Source organism: Zingiber officinale, chromosome 1B (assembly GCF_018446385.1).
Source record: "Zingiber officinale cultivar Zhangliang chromosome 1B, Zo_v1.1, whole genome shotgun sequence".
Classification (NCBI taxonomy): Eukaryota; Viridiplantae; Streptophyta; class Magnoliopsida; order Zingiberales; family Zingiberaceae; genus Zingiber; species Zingiber officinale.
The window spans coordinates 14,241,741-14,268,297 of record NC_055986.1 but is presented as its reverse complement, the minus strand read 5'-3'; the positions used below and the strand labels follow the sequence as shown (position 1 = coordinate 14,268,297).

Genomic DNA, 26,557 nt, shown 5'->3' with positions numbered 1-26,557 from the left:
TGGCATCTCGTCTCAAGAAGATCCCTATCTCTTCGAGCTGGTGCGACTGTGGAATGCGACGGTGGCTGGAGGTGCTTCCGCTCGGCCACCCGACGCAGATGTTGCTTGTTGCTCCGACCGTTCGGCCGTTGCTTTCTATTTTTGTTCCACAAGTTTGGCGGCCCTTATCTCGACCAGAGCTTCGAGTTCTTCCGTCGAAAGCGCCACCGTGTGTTGTCGTCCAGCCTCATCCATTGTTTCCAGTCGGATGCAGGAGCGTTCCCACAGACGGCGCCAATTTGATCCTGTCCGAACCAGAAGTCAACAGACGCTGGGCATGTGGCGCTCTTCGGCTCGCTGATGTAGACCTCCCACTGGTGGCGCGACGCTCCGGCTAGCCTGCACAGAAGTCGAGCCGGGAAGGGGTTCCCGGCGGCGACCCTCCGACGCTCAAGTCAGGTAAGCTACGATGAAAAAGGTGGCTCCCAAAGTCTCAGAATGCGTACCTCCGGCGAAGTCTGAGGCTCTTTATATAGAGTTGTGAAGGGTTAGGGCACGCATACCGAGGTGCATATGTGTCCTCTGTCCTTTCCTCGGTATGCAGTTGTCAGAAAGCTCACCTGACCCATACCGCTACAGTCAAAGCATGTCCTCGATGGGACAGCAGAATCCCCTGTCACAAGATTTGGAGCATGGCCTACACGTAAAACATACCTGCTGTCAGAAAAAGACCTCCCTTGTCCTTTTCCCCTTTGCTTCAGATCTAGCGTCCGGGCGGACAACTCCCTCAACATCCGGCCGGACATCCGCAGTGGTTTACTTGTGCTTTGTGGAGACTAATAAACAGGGGTGCTTTATGACTGTGGTCGGTCAAAAGGTCAGCTCGGTCCATGACCTTTTTAACTGAGCGTCGGAACCCCGATTTGACAGGGTGCCTTCCAACCATAAGTGCGAGCCGGCCAGACCCGTCCGGGTATTCGATTCCATCGGCCCAGCCTTCTATGGTCGTCCGTCCGGTCGGACCACACTCCTCCCGGATGGGCGGCTACTCCGGTGAATTCCACTCGGCGTTGACATTGCAAGAGAGAGGGGGGGCCCGCTCTTACCACCGGATCAAATATGTTCTACCCAAGCATGTCAGAAATGCTATCACAAGGTTTTGTTTCTTCTTCAATGTGTTATGTAACAAAGTAATAGATGCCTCGAAGTTGGATAATGTACAAATAGAAATTGTGACGATGTTGTGTTTGTTTGAAAAATATTTTTCACCTTCATTTTTTTATATAATGGTTCACTTAACAGTCCATCTCGTGCGTGAGGTCAAGTTGTGTGGACCTATTTGGTATAAATGGATGTTTCCATTTGAAAGATATATGAGAACATTAAAAGGTTATGTGCGGAATAGAAATCGACCAAAAGGATGCATAGCTGAATGTTATATTGCTGAAGAAGTTGTAGAGTTTTGCTTAGAATTTCTATCTAATATGAACACGATAGGGATTCCATCAAAGCATCGTGAAGCAATACTCACTAAGTCCTTGTCAGGTGCCAAGGTGCACTTCTGTTGTCACGATAAGTGGGAACAAGCACATCGTTATGTATTGGAAAATGACGCTGAGGTTGATCCTTACATTGTGTAAGCCCTCTAGTTCAGTAATAATCTCATGAAATTGTTAACAAAAATATCTTATTAATCTCTTAAAATGTTTTTGATTAGGGAACATATGACACACTTGAAGCAAAAATTTCCTATTAAAGGTGCAAAGTGGTTACAAGATAGCCACCACAGAAGTTTTATTTCTTGGTTTCATGAACATGTAAGTACCATAAATATTAGCATGTTTATTATTGAACACAAGAACTTTAAGAAATTTAATAATTAAACCCCCTTATGATAAATTGTAGGTTACAAATACAACATCCTCGTCCTCCAATCAATTATCAGAAAAAGTGAAGCTATTGGCGAATGAACCTAGCAAGCAAGTGCTAAAATACTCTAGTTATATGATCGATGGGGTCACTTATTACACAAAAGAACGTGATAATGCACAAGTTGTTCAAAACTCGAGTGTAAGCTTGCTCGCACAAACAATGCAAGTTGCAAGTTCAAAGGATAAAAATCCAATTATAGCAGGCATGATGTATTATGGTGTGACACAAGAAATATAGGAGCTCAATTACTATGATTTTCGAATTCCAACGTTTAAGTGTGATTGGGTAGAGAATTGTTGGTTGCTACACCTGGATTCTGTTCTGTTTCCCCTGTACAAAAATTTGTACAAGCACAGAATTTAACCTAGCTACCCATGTGCTCTACTGAAGTTAAACTTGGATTGCAAACAATGCTTAACATTATTAATCTAAGTTGCTCTTCAGAAGTTAAACTTGGATTGGAAATGATACTTAACATTTTTACTCTAAGTTTAACTGATGTGATCTTCCTAAGTTAAACCATATTACAGAAGTTGATTAAATATCTATTTCAAATATTGACTTCCAGGTTAAACATGGTGAGGCACTAGGCCTTCTTGGTTATGGGATCATCTACCACTTCCTAAACAAAGCCTTTCAAAGAAATTGGATATTTAACTTCTTACAGTAACCCTAGATTTAACTACAGAGACCACAATAGAAACACAAGATCGAAACGTAAAATCGAAATACAAAATCGATAGCATAAAATCGAAACATAAAATCACTAGCCTCTTGTGTTGGTGTTTCAGAATCCATGTAAAGAAAACTAACTAATTAATTTGAAGCGGAAACCATTAATTAGTTATACCTTTCTTTGTATCTAAAGACCTCTTAATCTTCTGTTGTATTCCTCTCCTCCTCTTGGATGTTGTGTGGGCAACGATCTACCAAGATGGAATCCACCCGAACCACTTCTTCTCCTCCAAGACTCTCGAGCCACCAAGGGATGATAAAATAGGAAACTACCTTCTCTTCTTCTCCTCCTCCAAGTAGTCGGCCACCAAGGAGATGGAACTTCTTTGATGTATCGCCGGCCTTGAGAGAAAGAAAACAAGGAGAAAGAAGAGAAGCAAGGGCGACCACCAAAGAAAAGAGAGGAGGAGCTAAGGTTGTCTTTTTTATGAGGCACCCTCTCCTTCTCTTTTATAATCCTTGGTCATGGCAAAAAAGGAAAATTTTAACATAATTAAAACTTCCTTATTTTATGGCCTCCCATTAAAAAGGAAATTTTAACAACAATTAAAATATCTCTTTTCTAAATTTCCTATTGTACATGGTAATAAAGGAAAGTTTTAAAATTAATCTCTCTCTTTTAAATCATGTAGACATCTACAAAAAAGGAAAGATTAAAATTAAAACTTTGTTGGAGCAATCCCAATGGTTCGTGGGACCATGTGTTTTGGTGTTTGGGTAAAGGATTTAAGTTAGGTTCACCCTTGTTATTTGATATGTGTACTTGAATTGTGCAAGACTGCAGGATACACATGTGACTCAGGTTGACGGCTTCGGGTCCGGTGAAGGATGGAACATCCGAGGGACCGTAGACAAGGCAGCAAGGACAAGGGCCGAGGGAAGCGACTTCGAGGCATACGTGAAGGATGACATTAGGGACGAGCCACAGGCTTGGATGCATCCGAGGGACTAGAGCAAAGGAAGTAATATTGAAAGCAAGAGGTCAAGGCTGTAAAGAAGAGTCAAGTGAATCGTGAGGGTACGGGTGCATGAGAGATTGTACTCAGGAAAAAATCCCGCGGAGGTGCTGTAGCAGTCAACGGGGTACTGTAGCAGTCAACGGGTACTATAGCAATCGACGGTACTGTAGCAGTCGACTGATGCACTGTAGCAGTCGACTAGTGCACTATAGCAGTCGACTGGTGCACTATAGCGTCGACTGGTAGAGAGCCGTTGGGTTGGCACCAGTCGACTGGTGCAAGGACCAGTCGACTGGTAACGGACAAATCAACTTACTGATTTCTTCCAAGCTCTATAAGAAGGAGCTTAGGATGGCCGACCAAGGTGACGAAATTAGACTTGGTTAAAGCCTAATTAGTAGTCATCTAGTGCTCTAGCAATCCAAGTGTTCTTGATCGAGTTGTGGCGAGGTTTCTCCACCGACAAGGAGGATTATGCTAGCCAGAGTTTCCGGGGACTAATCCACCAACGGATTAAGGGATCGTCCACCTTACGGACAGCCGTGGAGTAGGAGCAAGTTATCTCCGAGCCACGTTACATCGACGTGTATTGGTTTGCATTCTTTCCTTTAGTATTTAGCTTTCGTATTTGTGTTTGTATTATTGTATTTCCGCTTGCGCAAGTAACAAATACGTAGGAAGCATTCAATTTGGGGGGCACATCTATTCAACCCCCCTGCTAGCCGACCACCGATCTCCTATAAGTGGTATCAGAGTGAGGTCGCTCTTCATTGGACTAACCGCCAAGGAAGCAAAGATGACCGACTTGATTGAACCTCCAAAGTTTAAAGGAGGAAGCCTTGGCGACATCACATATTGGATGATGAAGATGGAGGTCTTCTTCAACACGGATTGGGACACCATGATGGTGGTCAAAAGGGCGTACGAAGTCCCGAAGGACAAGAAAGGGAAGAAGCTCCGACCACGACATTGGACGGAGGAGCAAACCGCGCGATCGAAGGCAAATGATAAGGTAATATCAATTTTAATTGATATGTTGCCTCCTAATATAATAAGGTGTGTAGGTGAGTATGAGAATTCTCACGATCTGTGGAGCAAGATAAAGAAGGTTCAATGGGAAGAACCTATGCCTACACAAGAAGAAGAGAAATCCGAAGAAATGGATGAAGAAGCTCAAGTAGAGGAGGAGTAACCGGAAGGTGACGAGCACTCAACTTCCGAGGAGGAGAAGGATGAAGAAAGGTCGTTCACAAGTGTGGGTGAAGAAGATGAGGTAGCATCTACATCCTCAAAGGTTGAAGAAGAATCCAAGACAAGTGAAGAGGAAGTCTTGGAAGTCAACCTAGTGAGCACCTCCACCAAAACGAAGTCAAAAGACCATATCATTTGCTTCGGGTGCAATGAGAAAGGACACTACAAGAGTAGGTGTCCATTGGGTAAGAAGAAGGTAAATCCTAAACCCATTCAAGTTAATTTAACAACTAACAAGGGTTGTAGGAAAGAAGAAGTCCAAAAGAAGAGGATGTGCATTAGATGCTTCACGTGTGGGGAGAAGGGTCACTACCACACCAAATGCCCAAAGAAGAAAGAGCTTAAGAAGTTGATGCATCTAAAGAAATGGGAGAAGAAGAAGAAGAGCTCAAATCAAGGGGGAGCTTCAAGGGTAAGGGAGGTATACCCTAATTTGAATCGTAATTCAAAGTCAAATTCAAATTTTTATGTTCCCATGCATGCTAGGAGAAATGATTTTGATTATCATTATTTACCCATGCAAAATTTTGGTTTTAGATATCATGATAGGAATAGGGTTAATGTAGATCAAAACCCTAGTAAACCCATGCATGATAAGCCTAGAAATGGTAGAGCTAAGGAGAACCAAGACATTAATCCCAAGAAGGGGAGACATATGCCTAGGAAGAGTAAGTCTAGGAATGTCCATGGTGGACATGTTGATTCTAGGTTTAGGAACCTAGAAACACTACAAGAATTTTTGCATTCAACAACACCCAATAGACAACGCTTTTTAATAAAAACGTTGTCGTTCTTTGTTTTACAACGCTTTTAGTGAAAAGCGTTGTCTATGGTATTTACTTTTTACTAAAGACAACGGTTTTTAATGAAGTGTTGTCTTTAGTGTTGTTGTTTATGGTCAAAGACAACATTTTTTTAAAAAACGTTTTTTAAAGTGTTGTGTATGTTTCCCCTAAACTCACTTAAAATAAATTCGCAGCCCTCGCTTTGCTAAACTCTAAACCCTCAACGCGCGCGCGCCTTCTCCTCACCACTCCTCTCCACGAGTTCTCCTCTCCACTCCTCTCCACGAGTGCCTTCTCCTCTCCTTCTCCTCTCCACGAGTGCCTTCTCCTCTCCACTCCTCTCCACGAGCGCCTTCTCCTCTCCACGAGCGCCTTCTCCTCTCCTTGCCGCGTGATCTCCTCTGAACCCTAATCTCGACCCAAACTCCTCACGCAAAACTCCTCACGCCGGCCCAACTCCTCCAAGTCGACCCAAACCCTCAGTCTCTTCCGCTTCCTCCTCTTTCTCCCTCTCCTCCGCCTCCCCCTTCTCCTTCGCTCCCACCGCCGCTGGCGCCGCCTCATCTTCCGCCACTGGTTTCTCCCTAGGCGCTTCTTCCTCCGCCGGTTCCTCCCCATCTCTCTTCGGCCTCTCAACCTTTGGCTCCTCATCGGCCGCATCCTCAGCCTTTTCTACCTCCAGTCTTTTCTCGACGTCTGCTCCATCTTCCGCCGCTTCTACCTTCAGTCTTTTCCCGCCATCTGCTCCATCCTCCGCCTCTACTACCTCTAGTCTTTTCTCGCCATCTGCTCCATCCTCCGCCTCTACTACCCCCGGTCTCTTTTCCTCGCAGGCGGTCTCTTCTCCCAAACCCATCCCTTTTCCCTCAGCATCCGCCGCACCTTCCGCTTCCTCAAGCCCTAATTTTGGTTTTGGATTGGGGGCTTCGACTCCCAACTTCGGCTTCGGTTCGTCTTCCACTGCTGCCTCTCCGTTGTTTGGTACTTCCGCTTCCCCTCCGGCGCCGACGCCGGCCTTGTCCTCGGCTCAGACACTGTTTGCTTCGTCAGCTAGTGCCGCACCTTCGGTGCCTTCGTTTGCTACGTCCTCATCTCCCCCCGCCTTTTCTGTGCCGACGACGTCTGCTCCAGCTCCATCCTTCGTATCCCCGTTTCCTGCCTCCTCCTCTGCGTCCCCTCTATTCTCTTCTTTTGCTACCGCTACCTCCTCTCCTGCCATCACCAGCATTTCGACCTCTCCTTTCTCCTTTGGAAGTGGCAGTTCCTTTGCTCCGAGTTCGTTCGATGCCGTGTCGTCTGGTAGTACTACTTCGTCCTCACCTGTTACTACCACGTCCACCTTGGCAACTGGCTTTTCTTTTGCGACTCCGACATCTGCTGTGTCCCAACCTTCCTTTGGGTTTACCAATGCTGCTACATCAACTCCCTCCAGTGCATCTATGTTCTCCGCTCCTACTGCTGCAAAGCCTTCAACTCTGTCATTTGGATTTGGGGTGAATGGGACAATTCAATTGATGACAAAGGCAGTTGCTCGGTGAAGTTTCATCAGAAGAATATTGAAGAAGATGACGTACAGATTGTGGGTAAAGACGAAGTTTTACAGGTAAAATACAAGTTATAGTGATATTCATTATTATTATAGCATTATAAACTAAATATAATCAACATGTTTTTTTTAATATTTTAGGGTCAATCAGTTGCATTGACATTGGAATCTTGCTCAAATATTCTTGCATATGGTACAATTGTTTGTTTCAATGGCATGGAAAAAATGCTTCATGGTATTCCATTTCCCAAGAATTGCATTCGAGTCTCCATTGATCAAGCAGTGGACAAATCCGCTCCTTTGCCATATCCAATTCCAAGTGAATGTGAAGTAATTGGTGATGCCATAGGAACTGTTGTGGCTTGGCCTGAACAGCAGATTGTGAAGCAAGATGAGGTATATGAGATATTATATTTCTAATTATATTGTCACTTTATTATTATATTTCTAATTATATTGCCACTTTATTATTATTCAACCTAGCTATATCTAACTTGTTTATATTTGAAATTATTAGAAGCCTAGAAGGAAGAAGTTTGAGCGAAAAAAATCAAAACCTACTTTGTCAACAAGTGTCCCAAGAGCATTACATATGTTATATTGTTACAGGAAGCATGCTCTAGATGGAGGAAAATGTATATCAATGTGCTTAGATAATGAAGTGTTTGATGAAGATTGTGAACTTTTTCTTGACCTTGAGGACATCAATTCTTTGTATCATTTGGAGTCAATTTCAGGAAATTTGATCGTTGCCTACATATGGTAAGTAAGTTTATTTAAGCAATTTCAGCAACTTTTTCATCACATGTTTGCTTCCCAATTTTAGCAACTTATTATGGTTTATTGTTACAATTTCACCAACTTATTATGAGTGATCATTATTTTTTAATCCACATGATTGTTTTGTATCTAAATTTTATTATTTAGTATCTAAATATTATTTTCTCAGTTGCAACTGCATTGCTTTACTTATGCTGGGAAATTACTGCATTGCTTTATGTTTGCTGGGAAATTCTAATATCTAGCAAGACAGAAAATCCCTGATTTGAACTGGAAGAAGTTTACTAATATTGTTGTGTGAACAAGTTTACTCTTGAAAAATTCAACTTCTAGTAATTTTCTCATACCATGTTATTCTCATTAAGTTAATAGTTCATCATTTCTATTGAGAGGTTTACTAATATCAATTGATGTGGTACACTTTACATAAATATAGCTCATTCATTTTCAACCGGCCCTTAATGTTTGCCTTACGCCATTTGTTCTTCTAGACAGGAAGTACTTTGCTCATATCTTTTTTCTTGTATATTTTTAAGTATCTTAAATGTGCTTGTCCTCAAGAAATAAAAGAATTTGCATGTATACATTTCTGGTATGTTTAATATGCAAGACTGTTCATAGTAAGTTCTCATGTATGGATGTTACTATCATCAACCATAACTTAGTGTTATGAGTGATCATTATTTTTTCCAACTTATTATGAGTGTTTTGTATCTAAATTTTATTATTTAGTATCTAAATATTTTTTTCTTTGCAATGATAGGTGTCTGTATAAAAAGATGGTGAAAGATACCAAGACAAAGAAATTCAGATTTATGAATCCTCACAAACTCCCATATCGGCAAAAGCGGCACAAGACAAATCAGTTAAGCTTGAAACCCTGAATCAAAGGGCAACTCTTTTAGCAGATAAGCTGACAAGTGCATCAACAGATCAACTAGTGTTAGTGCCATGTAATGTCGGGTAAGCAAGAAGTAAAACATCACTTTCAATTGCTTCCTTTCGATAATTTATTCAATTTTATGATCTAATCCTATGTATTTGCCTAGTTTCCATTGGAATCTTAGTGTTATTGAACCTTACAAGGATGCTATTTACTTGTTGGATTCCCTAAGTTGCCGCATTCGCGATGATGATTCAAAATACGTAATGGAAATGTGAGTTCAGATTTCTTTTAGTAAATATTTATTATAATAAAAATCTTATTTAACAAATATTCTTAACGTATGAAGGGCCTTAAAATTGTTTAATTCAACCAAGGGAAGGAAAGGTAGGAAAAATGTTAAGTGGGAAGTAGTTAAGGTATGTGTACTTTTGTTTAACATATATTGTAATGTGTATAATTTTCATTAACAATTTGACTCTAATTACTATATATAGGCTCCTCAACAATCGGATGCGAAACAATGTGGTTTTTTTGTGCGATTTATGAGAGAAATTATTGAAGAAGTTGAGACTATTGAGAGAGATTCGCTGCAATCAATAGTAACATTATTTAGCTTATCTCAAATTATTTGACATAAACTATTTAAAATTGCAAAGTGATCAGTGTTGATTATTTTTTCCATTAGCATAAATTGTGTATGCTCACAGTTCACAAAAATAGGGTACTCTCGTGAACAAATTGATGAGGTTCGGTCCGAGTTGGCGGAGTGCATACAAGATCATATTTATGAATAGGTATGGAATGATAGTTGCCATAATTCTATTTAGATTTAAGTTCATGGAATGGTGGTTTTTGGTGGAATCATAGTTAATGCCAATTTTTTTGATGCAGTGCATAGTTACCAGATCGACCTTGAGCAGTTGACCCCAAAGAAAAGTTGTCACTGAAGTTTGAAAACTTGTGAAAATTTTTAGTGAATGATGATGTTTTGTGAATGATGATGTTTTGGAAAAATTGTCACTTAGGTGAAAGGATGTTTTCTGGATTAATATGCAAGTACAAAGCACTGTATTATATGTTATTCTGTAAAGTTCTGTCCGTGTAAATTATCTAGTTTCTTTATCTAGCTTTTGTTCCACTATTGGGTTTGTTTTTCTAATAATTACTCGTGCAGCAAAATACTGAGCAAGAAGCTGTAGATCTTATAATCAGGTAAAGTAGAAAAAGTTAACTACTTCATTATGCTTTCATCTTAGTATTTGTATATTTGATTTGTCTTCTTTGAACCAGCTTCAAGTCAAAAAGCCAGATCCTCTAGATAGCTGTTAAAAATAAGGTATTATTTGGTTTGTCAGTGATCTTAATATTTGGTAATATTTGGTCTTTGATGCTCACGACAGAGTTCCAACGCTGCATGATTACCTTGTTCAATCGTTACATTGTTTCGATCACTTTTCAGAGTTGACTCTTCTTTCTTATGATGATCTTGTTCTTGCAGATTTGTGTTTCCTCTGTGGACCCTTTGGCATTTCCTTCTGCAGTGGAAGCAGGTGCCCAAATGGTTAGGATGCGATGAACTTGACTGGTTTCGATCGGATTGTCTGTCATACCAAACATTAAAATCCTTGTGCTAAATGCAGGTGGAAATTGGAAATTATGATTCTTTCTACGAGATGGGAATTCAGTTTTCCCCTGAACAGGTATATGAATCATGATCGTACTTTTCCTTGCAGTTCCTCGAGTATTTTCAGCTATTTCTATCTCGTCACTATTCTGTGGTGCCATTGTCAGATTCTAAAGCTCACTAGAGAAACTAGAAGGATTCTTCCATCCATTACACTGTCTGTAACCGTGCCACACATGCTTAGTCTCCCTGATCAGGTAGCTCATTTATTTCCTCGTAAACTGAGATTTGTCACTAACACAATCTCTCGTTGTTTTTTGTTCAATTTAAAAAGGTGAAGCTAGCAGAGTTGCTGGAACAGGAAGGTGCTGATATAATCCAAACTGAAGGAGGGAAATACTCAAGTCCATCAAAACCTGGTGTCCTTGGTTTGATCGAGAAGGTAACAACAGTACGAATAAGAAATCTTAGCACACTTGTGATGAAAAATGTGATATTTTTCCTCTTTAAAATGTAGGCCACACCAACGCTAGCAGCTGCATACTCCATTTCCCGAGTAGTTCAGATTCCAGTTCTGTGCTCATCTGGATTAAGCGCTGTCACTGCACCTATGGCTTTAACAGCAGGAGCAGCTGGTGTGGTATGCGTTCTTTTGCTTTCTAATCTAATCATTATCTGCTACTAGTGAAAGAAATATAGACTCTTTCAGATTCTCTTGTGTTCTTGATTATCTGCTACTACTTCATTGTCAGAAGTAGTTGAACACTAACACTTGGACGCCAACATTTTTGAGTTGGCGCCTAGATTTGACCATCTAACAGACAGGGCTAAAGGATCAACTGCTATGAACACCCTTAATAACTTATACAGATATTTGTGAACAATTAGGTTGGTGGCTATCATTTATCCTCCCTTTTTGTTGTTTTTTCCATGTACCCAATGCAGTTTTCTTTTCAAAGGTTCTAAGCTGATGAACAAGGATGGGTGGACACAATCAAGTCAGTGCGATTTGGAGGAGCTGTCAGGATTAGTACCATGGATTGGCTTGGGCAATCTCAATATTTGCGTCAAACTGTCTTCTGGCCTTCCCTATCATCTGCAGTATCTGAGGTATACTATGCACATTTACCGTGAATTTTCCTTATTGAGCTTGGGCTAGTGACGGTTACGAATGTATTTTATTTCAAGAACCGTATAAGCAAGTGTTCGTGCATCTAGTTTTATAACAATGCACTTCGTATCTTTGATCTAAAAAGCTTCTGAAACAAGTCATCTTCTCCAAGCATGCCCTGGTCAACATGCTAGTCACCTACTGGAGTCATTTCCTCGATGGCACGGATGAATACCTGAAATCCATCCTCTACTCCACCATTCTTTGCCACTCCTCAAGCCGAAACAACTGCAAAGGTAGAGTCAACATAAAGTATTACATTGTGCCTAGCTACAAGAAGACCGGGGCCGCAAAATCCAATAAAGACAGGTCAAACATCAAGTAGCATTTTGTAACTTATTCCTCTTAGGTTATATGCTTGGTTAATATATATGCTTAGAACTTGTAAAGACAGGTCAAACATTAATATGCTTGGTTAATATATCCATCTACAGCACTCCCGCTTTTTCCTCTAAATATGATTTTCATTTAGCACAGAACTAATGCCAATTTTTTTATTTTGATGCAGTGTTTAAAGAGCTTGAGTAGAAGTTGGCCCTAAAGAAAACTTGTCAGTTATGATATAAACACACTTACGGTATGAATTACATGTATATATAACATTGACATATTATTTAGTACGAGATTTACATGTATGAAAGTTTTCATACAAAATTTCTTGATTGCCTACAACCCCAGGTGTGCTGATGACAAGTTGAAGAAGATGGCTCTAAGAGTGATAGCTGAAAGCCTTTCAGAAGAAGAGATTGCTGGACTTAAAGAAGCAATTCCATGCGATGGACACCAACAACAGCGGTTAGTCAATGATGAGGTTTTGTAAAACTTGTGTGTTTGAAAAATTATTGTCATGAAGTTAAGGATAACTTGTATGATACAAATTTAATTTGTGGATCAATATGTATACATTTTGTTTGTATAATATAAAGTTTTATTTATTTGTTAAATAGTCTTATTATAAAAATGATTGTGGTTGTGGATATTCAATTATATGTAAATTTTGAGTATTTTTTATAATTTTTGCTATTTAATTAAGAAAAACACTATTTTTTATAAATTTAAAAAGACAACGTTTTAAGTAATAAAAGACAACGCTTAAAAAACAATGTCTTTGAGACCAACCACAACGCTTTTAAAGCGTTGTCTTTGATATGTGCATTTTTACAACAACATCTTTAACAACGCTTTTTAAGAACGAATAGACAACGCTTAAAAAGCGTTGTCTTTGTGACCAACCACAACGCTTTTAAAGCGTTGTCTTTGATATGTGCATTTTTACAACAGCATCTATAACAACGCTTTTTAAGAACGAAAAGACAACGCTTAAAAAGCGTTGTCTTTGTGACCAACCACAACGCTTTTAAAGCGTTGTCTTTGATATGACTTTCTACAACACCATCTACAACATCACTTTTTAAGTACATACGACAACGCCAAAAAAGCGTTGTTGTTTAGCTTTTTTCTTGTAGTGAAAGAGAAAATCAAGCTTTGAAGGCAAAGCTTGATAAGTTGGAGAAAACCCCTAGAAAGATTCAATGTTGGATCTAAGGGTTTAGGTATGGTGTTGGGTAGCCAAAGACCCAACAACAATAGATCGGGTTTGGGATACCGATCTAATGTCTCCAAGGCTAAGGGAAAGTGATATGCTAGGGTCGCATATGACTATAGCAAGGAAAAACCAATAAATGGCAAGGTAAATCCATTTCAAGGTAAGGAGAAGTTAACCAAGGACAAGGTGTACAAGGTTAAAAAGGTTTGGTTTGTAGGCTAAGTATCACCGGAGGTGCACCGATGTGGCCTAGCAATTGTAGATGAGTCACCTAGTGAGGCGGCTAAGGCTAAGGGCTCTAGGGGGAGCTCAAAGAGTCAATTTGAGACCCATGGCAAATGGATCTCAGGTGGGTACTACTTGGGAGTTTAGAGGAGCCATGGAATGTGCCAAATGGTTTGGAGACGGACTTGAGTCTCAAACCTAGGGATTTGGCACACATGGTTTGTGTTTCATGCAAGAAATATGACATTTGGGGTCATATAGCATGATAATTGATTTTGGATGTATAGATGCCATATAAACCAATGCTAGGGATGCATTATGGGTTGGTATGAGCAAATACATCAAGAGGAAGCCAAAACTAGGACTTTAGGTCAAAGTTCAATTGAACCATTTAGCTAGTTTTGGATTTTATGTCAATCTTGGGATTGGTGATAGATACATTTTGTAATGTATTTTTCCCAAGTAAACACTAGTAAAACGGACCTCTCCACAAAATTTGGAAATTTTTGGAGGTCTGTGGAATTTCTGGTGCATTTATGAAGTTAGCCTAAAAAGGTTGATTTTTTTAGAAATAGGGTACCAGTCGACTGGTGCAGATACCAGTCGACTGGTAACATCGTTTTTTAGCATAGAATGTCTCTGTAAGTTCATTTTTTCAATACTAGTCGACTGGTGCCGATACTAGTCGACTGGTAACAGTAGATTTCGAACACAGAATATTTCTGTGTGTTGATTTCAATAGGGTCAGTCGACTGATACCAGCCTGATATTGTTTTTCAGTGCTGTTCTTGACAATGTCAACTCGTTTAGATGTATGAGATCCATGGGGGATAAATACATGAGTTTAGGGTCAGTTTGGATGATAAGTTTTCAACAATTGGGATATTGTTGGAGAGCTTTTTGGATGTTAGGCAAAGGGGGAGAAGTAAGGTTTAGTTGGAAAAACCTTAAATGCCTTTACAAAGGGGGAGCCTTGTGATGGGTTCTTAAAAATTCCTGTGGGAAAATCCTAGCTCATTGGGGAGCTTAGGTGTAGGGGGAGCCTTGGGATAGGTTCCAATGCATGTTGCATTTTGATTCGGTGGTGTAAGTCCAATTGTGTAGCCTTGGCAACGTAAGTCCATTCGGTGGTGTAAGTCCAAGTGTGTAGCCTTGGCATCATAAGTCCATTATTTTTAGCATGATTATTTGTTGTATGTTTTCCCTAACTTAAACGTATTGCCAAATATCAAAAAAGGGGAGATTGTTGGAGCAATCCCAATGGTTCGTGGGACCATGTGTTTTGGTGTTTGGGCAAAGGATTTAAGTTAGATTCACCCTTGTTATTTGATATGTGTACTTGAGTTGTGCAGGACTGCAGGATACACATGTGACTCAGGTTGACGGCTTCGGGTCTGGTGAAGGATGGAGCATCCGAGGGACCGTGGACAAGGCAGCAAGGACAAGAGCCGAGGGAAGCGACTTCGAGGCATACGTGAAGGATGGCATTGGGGATGAGCCACGGGCTTGGATGCATCCGAGGGACGAGAGCCAAAGGAAGTAAGGTTGAAGGCAAGAGGTCAAGGCTGCAAAGAAGAGTCAAGTGAATCATGAGGGTACGAGTGCATGAGAGATTGTACTCGGGAAAAATCCCGCGGGGGGTGCTGTAGCAGTCAACGGGTACTGTAGCAGTCAACGGGTACTATAGCAGTCGACGATACTGTAGCAGTCGAATGATGCACTGCAGCGTCGACTAGTAGAGAGCCGTTGAGAGAGCAATTTGGGCTGGCACCAGTCGACTGGTGCAAGGACCAGTCGACTGGTAACGGACAAATCAGCTTACTGATTTCTTCCAAGCTCTATAAGAAGGAGCTTGGGATGGCCGACCAAGGTGACGAAATTAGACTTGGTTAAAACCTAATTAGTAGTCATCTAGTGCTCTAGCAATCCAAGTATTCTTGATCGAGTTGTGGCGAGGTTTCTCCACCGACAAGGAGGATTGTGCTAGCCGGAGTTTCCGGGGACTAATCCACCGACAGATTGAGGGATCATCCACCTTACGGACAACCGTGGAGTAGGAGCAAGTTATCTCCGAACCACGTTACATCGACGTGTATTGGTTTGTATTCTTTCCTTTAGTATTTAGCTTTCGTATTTGTGTTTGTATTATTGTATTTCCGCTTGCACAACTAACAAATACGTAGGAAGCATTCGATTTGGGGGGCATGTCTATTCAACCCCCCTTCTAGTCGGCCACCGATCTCCTATAAAATTCTCTTTTAAATCATGGTTACAAAAAAGGAAAGTTTTATCAAAAATTAAAATCTTTCTTTTAAATATTATAGATAACTACAAATAAGGAAAGATTTAAAAAAAATTAAAATCTCTCTTTAATTCTTTGTAGATAGCTATAAAAGGAAAGATTTTAAAATTAAAAACTCTCTTTTTAAAACCATGAGGATGGCTATAAAAGGAAAGTTTTTAACATAAAATTAAAAACTCCTTTTATTCTTTACCTATGGGCGGGCCCATGCTTGGTCACCAAGCATGGTTTAGTCGGCCACTACTTGGGCTCCAAGCCAATGCTTGGCCGACCCCCTTGCACCAAGCAAGGTTGTGTCCGGCCCATTACTTGGGTAAGAAGTGGACTTTGTGGATACAAGACTTTATAGAGGCTACAACAGGGACCGAGAGGAGAAATTAGTTTTGGTCTCCCGATGAACTTGAGCTTCCTGTGTTGGCCTCGAACACCCAACTCAAGTTCATCAATAATAACTCATATCACTAAAGAGTTATTATTGAACTACTGCACCAATCCCAAATTACATTATGGGCTCCTTCTTATCATGAGTGCATTAATCTTCCTGTGTTTAAGATATCGAATGTCCACTAATTAAATGAGTTACTGACAACTCACTTAATTAATATCTATCTCCAAGAGTAGTACCACTCAACTTCATTATCATGCCGGACTAAGTCCACCTGCAGGGTTTACATGACAATCCTTATGAGCTCCTCAAGGGGACATTATCAACCTAGATTACTAGGACACAGTTTCCTTCTATAATCAATAACACACCATATAAATAATATCATTTCCCAACTTATCGGGCCTATTGATTTAACGAACTAAATCTCACCATTGATAAATTAAAGAAATAAATACTAAGTATTTGTGCTTGTTATTATATCGGGATTAAGAGTACGCACATCCATAATAATAGAGGTTTTGTTCTTTTATGTAGTTAGTATAAAAAGAAACAACCTCAAATGGTCCTGCTCAATACACACATAGTGTACTAGTGTAATTTTATAGTTAAGATAAACTAATACCAAATTACGCTACAACCACTCCAATGGTTTGTCCCATTCCATCTTGGTCGTGAGCTACTATTTATAATTTATAAGGAACTGATAACATGATCTTCTGTGTCACATCAAACACCATGTTATCTATAATATAAATTAAATGGACAACTACATTTAACTAAATGTAGACATGACCAAAAGCTAGGCTTTTAATATACATCTCAACAGAGAATAACACTGGTATTAGAGTAGATGATAATGGTTTCACCTTTGTAAATCTTAAGAGAATGGGATTCAAATTCGACCCATTTATCTTGGGCACTCAAGCGAAGCAAGTGTTTTATGTAGAAGACCCTCAAGATCCCACATGGTCTATTGTACTTTCAACTATAAATAGAGAGTATTTTGAATACATCACTGATGATAAGTTGGGAGATCCTTCAATCCACTACCAATGCTTCACAAAATGGATGTCATCAATGGATATTGATGAAACTGATGACAATGAACCACCCTGTATTCGTGGAGATTGTGATGGGATTAGTTTGGTAACTTTATTTATTGTTTATATATGTGACTATTTACTTTATTTTGGTAACTTTGGTTCATTGTTTGGTAGTAGTTTTTTTTAAATATATGAATGTTTACTTTGTTGTGATTTTGAATGATATGCTATGCTCTATTTCAAATTCCCCCACTGTTATGACTAGGTTTTGGACACTATGAACATTAGAAAAAAGGTCAAATCAGCACGTGATGATGAGATAGTTGAACAAGATAAGAATTCACAAACAAATTCTGAGGATAGCCAGGACATAGGATCAGACAGGACGACCCAAACAACAAGATCAAAAAGAGGTCGTACACAAATGAATAAGCTTGTTGTTCAAAGGGTTCAGGGAGTTAAACAAAGTGTGAAATTTAATGAGTATGGGCAGCTAGTGGGCCAAAAGGCTTCTGAATTGCAGAGTTTTATTGGTGTGCTTGCTCAGGAAAAAGTGAATATTAATTACCACTCTTGGAAGTAGGTGCCGAATGAAGTTAAGAACATGATATGGGAATCCGTCAATGTAAGTAACATGATACTTTCTTATGTGATGTATTTTTTTCTTTTCTTTTATTTATTTACTTAAGATATTTGTTTGTGTAGTTGGCATACCAACTGGACCCAAAATGGAGGAATGGGTGTTTGAGCTCTGCAAATTCAAAGTGGAGTCAGTATAAAACTCACCTCACCAGGACATTCATCCAACCAAATAGAAATAATCCGAAGCTTCTCAACAAGGTACCTCAAGGGTATTGCATTTCACCTGAAGATTGGAGTAGTTTTGTGATTAATCGGATGTCTGAAGACTTTATAGTAAGTTGTTTAAGGTGGTCTCTTTTAACTCTAGTTGATATATGTGGTTATAATGCATCTATCACTTTGTAGAAAAAAAGTGAACTACAAAGTCAAAGAAGCAAGGCAAACTTATACCCTCACCGTCTTTCTCGAAAATGATATGCGGCTTTGTCTGAAGAAATAGTAAGTATTTAGTAAATATTAAATTCCTACTTATGGTTGTTGAAGTCGGTGTTGAGTACGTTGACTTCATGTGGTTTTTTGTTTACAGTCCAGTGTTTTATGTGATGGCGATGAGATAAACAGAGCCATCCTCTGGAAGAGAGGGCGACTCAACAAAGCAAGGGAATTTGTTGGCGATGAGTTGAAACAAATAGTGAATAAGATTGTAAGCAAAAGTATACATAAATTGCTTGTTTGTACATATATGATATATCTCACGAAGGCCTTGAATTATAACAAACATGGTGGACGTGTGAGAGGCATAGGAGCAAATGCCACTCCATCATCCTTCTTCAAGGTTGCTAGAGGGAAGGTGCAAATTGATAAGGATGCCTATGATAGGCAACAGAAAGAGTTTAAGGAGGCAAAAGCTATGCTTTCTGAGCAAGGTGAAAGAATAGAAAAATTGGAAGCAATGGTGTTTAGACTATCTGGTCGAGAATTTGAGAGTGAGGAGAACGGTAGCTACTCAGTCAACCCGCAATGCCTCCTCAATATAAAACCTGAAGTTGAACTTCAAAGGCGCCTCTCAAATGAAGGCCTAGATGAACATGATGATGATGATGTGAAATTTATTGAGAAGGATTCGGCTTTACAAGTTAAATATATATTTCACATTGATATTGTTATCCCATCGTTAGTATCTAATGAGGCTTGTAAAGTACTATATGTTGATGATTCATGAATTGTTTGTCTTATAGGTAAAAGCAGTGATGTTGTTATTGCAGCCTAACGACAAGACTGTTGCATATGGGACAATTGTCTCTGTTAATGGACCTGACAACTTTATTGATGATGTTCCATTACCCGTGAATTGCATGAGAATCGCCATTGATAAAGCAATTGATCAATCAGCACCACTACCTAATGCAATCACAACTGCATGTCAGAGTATTGGGGATGCTGTAGGTGGCCATGTGGCTTGGCCTGTACACTTGATCAACATGCAGGATGAGGTAAATGTGATAAAGTGTTGTCTAAATTTTGTGTACATTTAAAGTATGTCACATATCTAGTATATATGGTTGCACCTACATATGTAGAAGACTAGGAAGAAAAAAGTTGATAACAGAAAAGAGAAGTCTAAGTTACAATCGTCCAATATGCCAAGACCCTTACACATCTTATATAGTTATTTTCAGCGTCTTGATGAAACAGAGAATGTGATTTGGGAATTAGTTCCTGATGTATTTGGCATGGAGCGCACAGTCCATGTTAACTGTGATGACATAATTCCCTTTTGTGAATTGAAGCCAATCACAGACACTTGCATAGTTGTGTATATGTGGTAAGCTTTTGATCGAATTAGACTTTATTTATATGTTTCATTAATTTAGATTTCATCATTTTTTGGGGATATTTTTCAATTGTAGGCATCTGTATAGAAAGATGCAGGAAAAGATGTTGCTGCAGGATTTTAGATTGGTGGATCTAGTGCCTATGGAGTATGTACCATCAAGAAATCAGAATAAAAATTTCATCCAAGAACAATTGAATAAAAGGGCTTCTTACTTAAGCAGTAGGCTAATTGGTACCTCAACTGGCCAATTGGTCGTTGTGCCATGCAATGTTGGGTGAGTAAGAATAACATTATATATCACTCTCACTTGCATATTTTGAGAACTTGCAGGATGCATATATACACTAATTATATTTCTTTGTGTAGTTTTCACTGGATTTTGGCTATCATCAATGTTGAGAAGGAGATTAATTTTTTGTTAGATCCTCTTGGTCACCGCATTCGTGATCAAGATTGGAAATATATTGTCAACATGCAAGTTTTTTGGCTTCTTTTCTTACCTTTGTTGAAACATGGATGTATTTTGATGTGGCAATACAATATCCATGGGTTATATGCATGAAAGGCCTTGAAAATGTATAATGCAGAGGCGGGAAGGAAAAACAACCAACATGGGTAGTGTCAAGGTATGTCCTTTTAATTAGCAACTATTTCACTATCCTCGAAGGAGTTATTCCAATATTTCTTTTCTAACATAGGCTCCTCAACAACCGGATGTGGAGCAATGTGATTTTTATATCATGCGATATATGAAAGATATAATTGAAAATTTTGGACTTGACCACAAGGATTCACTTCCAGCAATGGTAATAATACAATATCTTCCATTTTGCATATAAGCCCTAAAGAAATTTTGTTGCATTTTCCAACACTGCTTCAGTATCATAATTGATTTGATATAAAACAAACTCATATTTGATTTGATTGATCATGAACTTCTCTTAGCTTTTCCCTCATTATATTAGATCTTGCTACTGCTATGCTTTTCCCCTGGTGCTTGATGTGTTTCTATGTAGTCTTTGAACTTCTCTTATGTGAGATGAACAAGTAGATAGATCCCTTTTAGATATTCGTTGCTCTAGTTGTTGTGCTTGGGGTTTATGATTTGATCTTTCATTTGATTTCCTCTAGTTCTACAAAGCTTCTGTCTGGTTGAAAGAACAATCTTGAATTTTTTGAGTTTGTTCTTAGAAATGATTTCATAAACCTAGCTCGAAGAGGATAAAGTTTGAAATTCGTGTTGACTAGTTTGCATTTTAGCTATTTTCCCCTTGAAATAAAAACTTGTTTTGATGTTATTATATCATTGGAAATCATATAAATGAATTGATGTTACTCATCTTTATTGCTGCTGAGGAATTTATTTACTTTCCATGTACTCTTAGTGATAAAAGTGAATTTAATATTTGTAAACTAAAAGTGAATTTATTTACTTTCCATGTACTCTTAGTGATAAACAGTTATGTCATTTGGGTCGACTACTAATGAATTAAATTTGAAAGATTAAAATTACTGTTTATGTAGTTGGATTCTTTTAAATTTTTAATCAAGGTGATTTAGCCCTTGTTGGTGATTTGTCAATATCCAATATGATTTAGGTATCATAGTTAATTATCTTGGAATGCAACTAAGTTTATACTCGAAAAAATACATATAGCCCCTCTAGCTGATGACCAAAACTATAAATCTTGTAAGAATATCCATTTCAGCAATAATTCTAGTGAAAAAAAGGTTTACAGTTCAGTATTCAACTTGTGAAGAACTGGTGTTTAATACTAAGGTTATAAATTGCATATATTTCAACAAATAACCTTTTTTTTTATAGTGTTTTAGATATTCAGACTCGGTGAAATTTGTTTTTATATGTATCTTTCTGCTTGTACATATTGTAAGTCATGGATAAGTACTGATTAATTAAATTGCAACTATGAGAAAACTTCGTTGCAATAATTTTTAGTTTGGATTATATTAAGTTCCCAGGAATGATAGATCTATCACTATATGATGTGGTTGAGATAATTGATGAACATTTCTCTTTTTAAGCATTCCAATTAGTCATCTTGTTACCTGGTGCTCTTACTACTTTTTCAATTATGATTTTTTGTCTTGGTTTACTAATATATTATTTATGTGCTTTTATAGTTTACAAATCTCAAGTACTCCAGAGTTGAAATTGATGAAGTGCGGTTCGAGTGGGCTGAATGCATGCTAGATTACATTTGAGTAGGAAAGATATTTGATTTTTGAAAACTTTGGATGGTGCATGCATTTGCATGAAATGTAAATTGTGGATACTATCTTGATATGTACAATATCTATTACCTTTTGATGTTGTAAAAAGAATATTTGTGTATTTTATGGATACTGACTTGATATGTACAATATCTATTACCTTTTGATGTTGTAAGAAGAATATTTGTATAATTTGTGGGTACGAACTTGATGTGTACAATATCTATTATCTTTTTATGTTGTAAGAATAATATTTATGTGTTGGTTACATGGATATTGACTTGGTGTGTTTAGATACACCGATGTATAATAATATTAACTAAATTTTGTACTATTAAAATGTTGTATAATATCGATTTTTCACTATTTCGAAAATCGAATCGGTGTCGTTAAACAATACTAATATTACATCGATTTTCCACCGCTGCCAAAATCGGTGTCATTAACTGATATTACATCAATTTTACATCATTGATGGAATTAGTGTTGTTAATATTACATCGGTTGTAAACCACTGCCAAAACTGGCGTTATTAACATATATTACATCGATTTTACACCGTTGCAGAAATGGTGTCATTAAGTGATACTACACTGGTTCATAACCGATTCAAAAATCGGTGTCGTTAAGTGATACTACATCGGTTATAACCCGATGTCTAAAATGACAGACCTTTTATAGCGCCTTCATAGACATCGGTCGATTTTGTAATAGACAATGGTGGAAAACCGATGTCTATGAGGGTTTTTCTTGTAGTGCATATTTAACATGACACGTATAAAATACCATGTCAATATGTAATATCAATGTGTCTTGATGTCATGACATTTATTATGGCACACAATCATGGTATTTATGACCCATAAGAAATACATAGATTCTTATCTAAGTGTCATCAACTAATCACTATCCTAAAATCCCAACTTGACATACTTTGAATTCTATCATATTTATGTCAATTTGATTAAACTCAATATGCCAAATTTTTTATTGGCACATATTAAAGTCTTCAAGAGTAAAAGTTAACTTTTCATTCTCAAGATGTCACAATATTTTTAAAATGCCCTAAAATGTCAACTTCACCATGGTTGAGTTAACTATCCTTTCAAGTTGGGTTGGCATATCCTATACTCATTTAGTGTGAAGAGATCACACTCTTAAGAATCTAATACCTATTGGTGCTCCTTTGGTGTATTAGGTACTCAATAGGGATAATTTCCCTCTAGATAGTTTCCTAATGACTTTCCTAGACTTCTTGGAAGCCTTAGTCATGCTAGTCTCCTCAAAGTCAACTCTAGGGATAACTTTTCTTGTAACATTGACTTGACTTCTAGACGCAGGGTTAGTTCTATATCTATATGAAACTCTATGATATAATGACACATTCTCCTTAGTTTTAGTTTTGTATCCCAAATCTTTCTTGCCCAAAAATAACTCTTGTCTTCCTAAACTTAGGCTTTGCTTCTTGGACCCTTTGATATTATTTTTCATTTTCTCTATGGTCTTCTCCAATTTTTTAAGTCTTGACCTCAAAACTTGATTTTCGATCCTTAAATCCTCAAACTTAGATTTTTCATAATTGCTTTGAGAAATTTTCTTTTTAGACATATATCTAATTTTCTTAGAGTTTTTGCCTAAATTATTTTCTATCTTTCTATCCTTCTGTAAGACTGTTCTAGCATAAAATGACCTTAATTCTCCTTAGAATTATTATGCTTCCTATCTTCATGATAATAAGCATTAAAATTATAAAATATATTTATAAAATGTTTGTTATCATGATATAAAGCAATACTATTAACTAATGGTACCTTAGTTTTATTTTTAGAAGCTCCTCCTTGATTTGAACTTTTGAAAACCTCATATTTGAACATTGATTTTGATAATGTCCTTTGTGATTACACAAGAAACACACAATGTGTTATTTTCCCTTTTATAGTATGTATACCAGGGGACTATCGCGTTGTCGGCCATTACCAAATTGAAAAACGTAGGAAGCAGAAGATGAGGAAGAAAAGATACTTACAAAGAAGAGGCACGAAGGGGAAAGTGAATGAGCAGAAACAAGCAGAGAAGGAAGGGTCTAAGGAAGATGAAGCGCTGATAAACGGTTGTTTGAGGCCTTTAGGGTTTTTAAACTGAAACCCTTAAGGAACATGGGAATTTGAGCCGGACAATCAAAATAGTGTGGCACACGATAACCATCATGAGAGAAGTACCATCAGGTGTCATATCAAGGGAAGTTTGTGAGACACGTTTCAGCTTCCTATGAAGTAGCATTTATGATGGAAAGGACAGGAAAATCATAGAGTTGATATGGGAACAGTGGCACCATGACTCACTGGTATCATGCCTCAAGGATCGAAAATTTCATGCGACTACCTCGGGAAATGGAGTAGAAGGCGGCGGGAAGTGTTGATCAAAATTTGGCGCCTCACCCCAACCTCAGAATAAAAGTAAGATTCAAATTTAACTAATGTCTTATGTAATGTGGTTCATGATCACAGGTCGATCGGGCTAAGTCCAGGGCGCATTTCCTTCAATCTCTAATGGCCTCTCGGTCGATGTTCTAGACTCTCGCCCCAGCGCAAGTTATAAGTGAGCATGCTCTCATGGCCAACAATCTCTCAGTAGGCATTCCAGACTCTCGCCCCAGCGCGAGTTATAAGTGAGCATATTCTCATGACCAACGACCTTTCGATCAACATTTCAAACTCTCGCCCCAGCATGAATTATAAGTGAGAATGCTCTCATGATCAACGACCTCTCGGTCGGCATTCCAGACTCTCTCTCCAGTGTGAGTTATAAGTGAGCATGCTCTCACGACCAATGACTTCCTGGTCAAGATTCCAAACTCTTACCCCAGCATGAGTTATAAGTGAGCATGCTCTCACGACCAACGACCTTTCAGTCGGCATCCTAGATTCTCTCCCCAGCGCAAGTTATAAGTGAGAATGCTCTCACAATCGACGACCTCCCGGTCGGGATTCTAGAATTAGGCCCCAACATGAGTTATAAGTGAGCATGCTCTCATGACCAATGACCTCTCGGTCAGCAATCCAGACTCTCGCCCTAGCGCGAGTTATAAGTGAGCATGCTTTCATGACCAACGACCTCTCGGTCGGAGTTCTAGACTCTCGCCCCAGCGTGAGTTATAAGTGAGCATGCTCTCACGACCAACGACCTCCCAGTTGACATTCCAGACTCTTGCCCTAGCGCGAGTTATAAGTGAGCATGCTCTCATGACTAACGATCTCTCAGTTGGCATTCCAGACTCTCGTCCTAGCGTGAGTTATAAGTGAGCATGCTCTTACGGCCAACAATCTCTCGGTCAGCGTTCCAGACTCTCACCCCAGTGTGAGTTATAAGTGAGCATAGTCTCACGACCAACGACATCTCGGTCAACGTTCCAGACTCTTGCCCCAGCACGAGTTATAAGTGAGCATACTCTCATGACTAATAACCTCTCGATCAGGATTCCATACTCTTGCCCCAACGTGAGTTATAAGTGGGCATGCTCTCACAACCAACGACCTCCCGGTTGACATTCCAGACTCTCGCCCCAGCGCGAGTTATAAGTGAGCATGCTCTCATGACTAACGACCTCCCAGTTGGCATTCCAGACTCTCATCCCAGTGCAAATTATAAGTGAGTATGCTCTAATGACCAATGACCTCCCGGTTGAGATTCCAGACTCTCGTCCCAGCGTGAGTTATAAGTAAACATGCTCTCACGACCAACGACCGTCCAGTCGAGATTCTAGACTCTCGCCCCAGCGGGAGTTATAAGTGAACATGCTCTCATGACCAACGACCCCCTGGTCGAGATTCCAGACTCTCACCCCAACACGGGTTATAAGCGAGCAAGGCCTTCACTAACTACCTCTCAGTCAATATTTTAAACTCACCACAGCAAGGGTAATAGACGAGCAGGGCCCTTGCCATGGCTTAGAGAAGTAGTTTTATCGGGGGTGATTAATGTCGCTACCGTCACATAATTTGCGGAGCATCTTCTATTCAAAATAGCCTTTTTTTATTAAGGATGTCTGCATGAAATAGGGGAGTTCTAGTGGGAAAAAGGTAAAAGGACATGAATAAAGATTGAAACCTGATCAGGCCTATATTTAATTGATAAATTACATGGGAGTGTCTCTCAAAATCTTACTCTTAAATCAGTAAGAACATAATGGCCATCTAAGTGCTTAAATTTCTCTTCCGGTGCCAGCAAGGAGTTGGCACCCCGGGTAAAAGCGTTCTGCTTGACCTGATTTTTTGAGGTGGATTTGAGCCTGTTTTAGTTCAACTTTAGTCAATTGAAGAATGCGCCATTGTTGAGCAATTGTTTCTCTTGGTGCAATATCCCTAGGCTTGAGTCTTGATGTTTGAGTTTCGATGTTTGACAATACATGGAGATTGCATATGCAATTGTCCATTTGGGGAGATTATTGATATAATTCTCCTCTGGTCAAGGTTGACCAGTTAGATGTGAAGAAGAGTCAAGTAGGTCAAAGGGTTGACTGGATACTTGATTAGGAAAGTCCTAACTGGAGGTTAGGAAGTTGAAAATCTTGGTGAGTGAAGCCAGGTGAAAGACCTAGTGAGTAAAGTTAGGCAGTTGGAAAATTCTAGTGGGTGAAGTTAGGTGAAAGTCCTGATCAGTGAAGCCAGACAAGTGAAAGTCTCGGTGAGTGAAGCCTGACAGTGGGAAAATCCTGGTGAGTGAAGTCAGGTGAAAAGTGAAGCTAGGTGAAAGTC

At 39.0% G+C, this 26,557-nt stretch overlaps 2 protein-coding genes across 2 annotated transcripts in view; one reads left to right on the top strand and one right to left on the bottom strand.

Moving 5' to 3' along the window:
* LOC122029266 (brain acid soluble protein 1-like) overlaps positions 1–6,497 on the bottom strand; it is a 29,109-nt gene extending 22,612 nt beyond the window's left edge. Inside the window, exon 1 of the mRNA XM_042588224.1 lies at positions 6,119–6,497. Within this exon, the coding sequence (XP_042444158.1) occupies positions 6,119–6,497 (379 nt within the window). The remainder of the gene's footprint in view (positions 1–6,118) is intronic.
* Positions 6,498–10,333: 3,836 nt separating this feature from the next.
* LOC122029178 (uncharacterized protein ycf23-like) lies at positions 10,334–19,210 on the top strand. Its single transcript, XM_042588144.1, has 8 exons — positions 10,334–10,414; positions 10,494–10,553; positions 10,645–10,734; positions 10,812–10,919; positions 10,995–11,117; positions 18,321–18,437; positions 18,973–19,068; positions 19,181–19,210. The coding sequence occupies exons 1-8, from the start codon at positions 10,334–10,336 to the stop codon at positions 19,208–19,210; spliced, it is 705 nt and encodes a 234-aa protein (XP_042444078.1).
* Positions 19,211–26,557: the final 7,347 nt, after the last annotated feature.